The sequence below is a fragment of the Austrofundulus limnaeus genome, unplaced genomic scaffold, assembly GCF_001266775.1.
Source record: "Austrofundulus limnaeus strain Quisiro unplaced genomic scaffold, Austrofundulus_limnaeus-1.0 Scaffold2145, whole genome shotgun sequence".
Classification (NCBI taxonomy): domain Eukaryota; kingdom Metazoa; phylum Chordata; class Actinopteri; order Cyprinodontiformes; family Rivulidae; genus Austrofundulus; species Austrofundulus limnaeus.
Genome location: NW_013954547.1, coordinates 1 through 4,090, shown reverse-complemented (window position 1 = coordinate 4,090; position 4,090 = coordinate 1). Strand labels below are relative to the sequence as shown.

At 37.4% G+C, this 4,090-nt stretch overlaps 1 protein-coding gene across 2 annotated transcripts in view; it reads right to left on the bottom strand.

Annotated features, from left to right (window-relative positions):
• The window catches only part of aldh5a1 (aldehyde dehydrogenase 5 family, member A1 (succinate-semialdehyde dehydrogenase)), a 22,646-nt gene extending 18,667 nt beyond the window's left edge, over positions 1–3,979 (bottom strand). For both annotated transcript variants that reach the window (XM_014034511.1, XM_014034510.1), the window contains exon 1: positions 3,554–3,979. In XM_014034511.1, coding sequence (XP_013889965.1) covers positions 3,554–3,940 — 387 coding nt within the window. In that variant the 5' untranslated portion in view covers positions 3,941–3,979. The remainder of the gene's footprint in view (positions 1–3,553) is intronic.
• Between the last annotated feature and the right edge of the window lie 111 nt (positions 3,980–4,090).

The window sequence follows — 4,090 nt, the reverse complement described above, 5'->3', positions numbered from 1 at the left end:
CAGCAGCAGTAATCTTTGTTTTGTTTCAGGAGGCACAGCGAGCTCTGAAACTAACACTTTCCTTGATAATTTCTTTTTCTAATCTAACCTTCTGAAGGGCGGACCATAGATTCTCTAAGCTTTTAGGAACTAACAGTTTCTGCCCGTCCGGGAGTGAGTAGAAGGTGATTGACAGCTGTCAGTCACTGTGACAGCTGGATTCTCTCCAGGGACTCAAAAGCTGAAAACTGTGTCAGGTTGAAAATGTGCTCTATTGTTTCTATATCCTTTTCACAAAAACAACAGTTATTGTCATCATTACTGAAATGATTTCTTAGTAGCTCTTTGGAAGGGTAAATTGTATTTAAAATCTTAAAGTGTGTTTCTTTAGCTTTTGGTTGTACTGGGGAGTTTTAAGTATAAAGTTCTTAATTTTTCAATAGATTTATTTTCAGATTTGCAAAGTATGTTATTTTTCTTTATTTCCCCAGGGAATAAAGTATCATTTAGACAGCTTCTAATTGTGTAGTTATTGAATTTTTTCTCAATGAATGAAATACCATTAATAGATAGAGTGGCTAATTGTGGGGTTATGGGATGATATGCTGTTATATTTTGTAATTGTTTTGGTAATGCTTTAAGTAATCCGGTAAAATCCATTTTGGGGGGATAGAAATTTTACTTCACTCTAGGGTTGGGTGATACTGGCAAAAAAAATTAATCACGATTAATTGTGGTATTTAGCCAATAACGATTAATTTGACGATTAATCCCCTGGAGTCCCTGGACACCCTCATGTCCTAGTCACATGACCAATTTATTGGGAACGATTTGCTCTTGGTAAAAATCTTTTTCAAACTGTGTCAAAATCACAGACTTCAGGCTATACTTCAAATTTTAAATTGTGTTGATAAATAAATGACAGAACTTTTGTTTAAATGTTCATCATATTTGAAGTGGAGAGGAGCACCGAGTGGACTGACCGGGGAAATCTCCAGTCAGTCTGCCTGGTGGCGTTAATCGTAGAAATCGTCAAGTGACAAAAAATAATCGATTAATGTTTTTCTGACGATTAATTGCAGATGATACGATTATGCCCAACCCTACATCACACAACTACATCATAGTTTAATATGTAACCATTAGCATCCATTAAATGAACAATAGACCAAATGTTGTTCTCCATCCAGTCTTTGTAAAAACGTGATTTATTGCGATAGAGTATGAATCTGTTATTCCATATGATGGTGGAGTGTGGCGAATACTTAAAGCATTTTCCACTATAACAACACTTGTTTATGGAACTCTGACAGTTTAATGGGCAATTTATGTTTATTAAAATCAGTTAGAAGTTGTAGTTTTAATCCACCCATTTTGTTAAAAACATAGTTGGGGACATAATACCAAAATAATTCAGAATTTTTAATCCAGGATTTCAACCAATTAATCTTTAGGGTCCCATTAAGGCACTCAAAATCAATTACTTTCAGACCCCCATCTTTAATTTCTTTGATCATGTGACCTTTTTCAGGTAGGGTGGTCTGTTTGTCCAGATGAAGTTCATGTTCATTTGACTGATAGACTTAATTAAAAGCTGTTTGGGACAGCAATGCTACAGGTTGAATAAATTAATCTAGACAAACTTTTCATAAGTAAATTCATCCTAAAATGGAAACCTCACATTGGAGCCACAAGTTAAGTTTGGATTTACATTCTTTAATTTTGTTTTCAACAGTATTGTATTGTATGTATTTTATTTCAGATTTAACTGGAATATTTGATATTTCTTTAAGGGGTGTATCATGAATGGATAGAAGCTCACATTTCTTTAAATATAGTGTTAGCCCTGAGGCCTCTGAAAATCATTTTATTTTATCAATTACTATGGGACCTGACTGATTTTTCAAAAAAAAAAAAACATTAGTGTTATCTGCTAACTGGCTAAATCTGTACCAAAAATGTCTGATTTCTCAGTGTCTGGACAGTTTTTTAGATAGATAGCCAACATTTCTGCAGCTAAGGTAAAAAGAAATGGGGAAATAGGACAACCATGTTCCAACTTTAATGTTAAATCTCACCGTGGTGCCTTTAGGTAGAATTACACAAATACTAATGTTTTGATGTAGACTTCTTATTAAATTAATACATTTTTCTCCAAAACCTAAAAGTTCAAGAAGTGAGAATAAAAATGGTTGTTCCACAGAGACGAAGACTTTATAAAAGTTTAAGAAAAGAATAAAGCAATCATCGTTAATTCACTCCCTACAATCGATCAGGTCCAGTACCAGTCTAACATTGTTGTGGATGGACCTTCAGACTGGGAGACTCCTGTTTGGAGACACATGGTAAAAATATAAGTACCAGTAAGTAATTTATAATCTGAATTTCTAAGTGTAAAAGGTCTTCTGGTGGGGATGGATGTAACAAGTCCTTGTCTCACTGTCGGAGGTGGAGTATAATTTGTAAAGATGTCTGTAAAAACTTTATGTAGCAGCTTCCCTGTAAGTCCATGTGGACCAGGTGCTTTGTTCAATGAGAACTGATTTACAGCCTCATTAAGTTCTTCTGTTGTGTTGTTGTTGTCACAAATTTGTTTGTAATTATCTTCTATTTTAGGGATGAATGTTTCAGTTTGTTTTAAGAAAAGTGACACTTTTGTTCAGAGAATTTGGAGGTATATAAGTTGTTATAAAATGTAAAGATCTCTGTTGATTTTATCTTTTCATTATTAGTTTCTACATTATTTATCATCAAGGATTTAATTGCATTTTGTTGTTGTCGTCTGTGTTTTTCTCCTCCTCCTCAGTCCACTCAGCTCCTCATCTGATAAAGGCTCCTTGGTCTATTATACACATTTCATCTAGTTTCAGTTGGAGGGTTGATATTTGTTGTTTATCTTCTACTGAGGGATTTGGTTTATTGCAATATATATTGAGTTGTTGTATAATATTCAGTTCTTCTTCCTGATGTTTCTTTTTGTTCACTGAATGAAATAAAATTTGTCTAATTTTGTATTTTAGGTATTCCCATTTTTGGGTTGGTCTATTTAATTCTTCAGAGTCCTTTATATATAGAATTTTTTTTTTTTCTGGCAGTGTGTGTCATTTTTAAGAAGACTGGAGTTACATTTCCAGTACTTATTTGAGCCTGGCTTTCAGTTTAGGGGTTTTAATTGTAAAGAAATAAAATTACAGTCAGTCAGAGGTGCAACAGAAATATCTGAATTAATTTCATTGTCCAATAATTCATTTGTTACAAGCCAGTGACACACAACTTTTAACTATTATTGCAATGAACAAAATCTAGTTGATGTATGACGTCATTTTAATCCTGATCTAATAAAGTTTTCATGGTTCAGCTCAAATAGCAAATCAAGATATTTATAAAAGTGTTTCTACAAGGCAGGAAGCAGATCAGGGTTTTGTGCTGCAGCCGAAATAAACTGTTTTTATGAATAAATCATACAAAGTATGGAGAAGTTGGTGGAACAGAACCGAGCGGACCGGTTCCGCTGATCTTTAAAATGTTGGGTTTTTTGAACAGAGTTCGGCGGAGCGGTCCAGCCTCCTCCTACCTTCGCTGCTGTCCCCTTCCAGGTCTGAAAAGCCCGGTGAGCCGCCTCCACTGCCTGCTTGGCCTCCGCCGGACCGCAGTCTGAAACCCGGGCTAGCTCCTGTCCGGTGGCCGGGTCCAACACCGGGAAGACCGAGGCTGCGGAGATCCAGCTGCCGTCAACGTAGCCCTGAGTCCGGAGCAGAGGAGCGGCGACATCCAGGCTGTAGCGACGGGACATGGAGGCGAGGAGGCCGGGCAGCAGCTGCTGGAGGACTCGGCGGCTCCTGAGGACACCGGCAGCGGACATACCAGGCAGCAGCAGCGGCTGTGAGGGCAGAACGGGGCCGTTGGTCCGGTAGAACCGCAGCTGGAGGTCCTGGAGGTGAACAGGAACCTGTCTGCGCATGCGCACTAATGACCACTTCCGGTCACGTTCTGGTTCAAAGACTGCTAATCCCATCAGTGACAGTTTGTGATGAAATCAGACTGTTATATAATGCTGTGAGTTTACAACAACAACAACAACAACAACAACAACAACAACAACAACAACAAC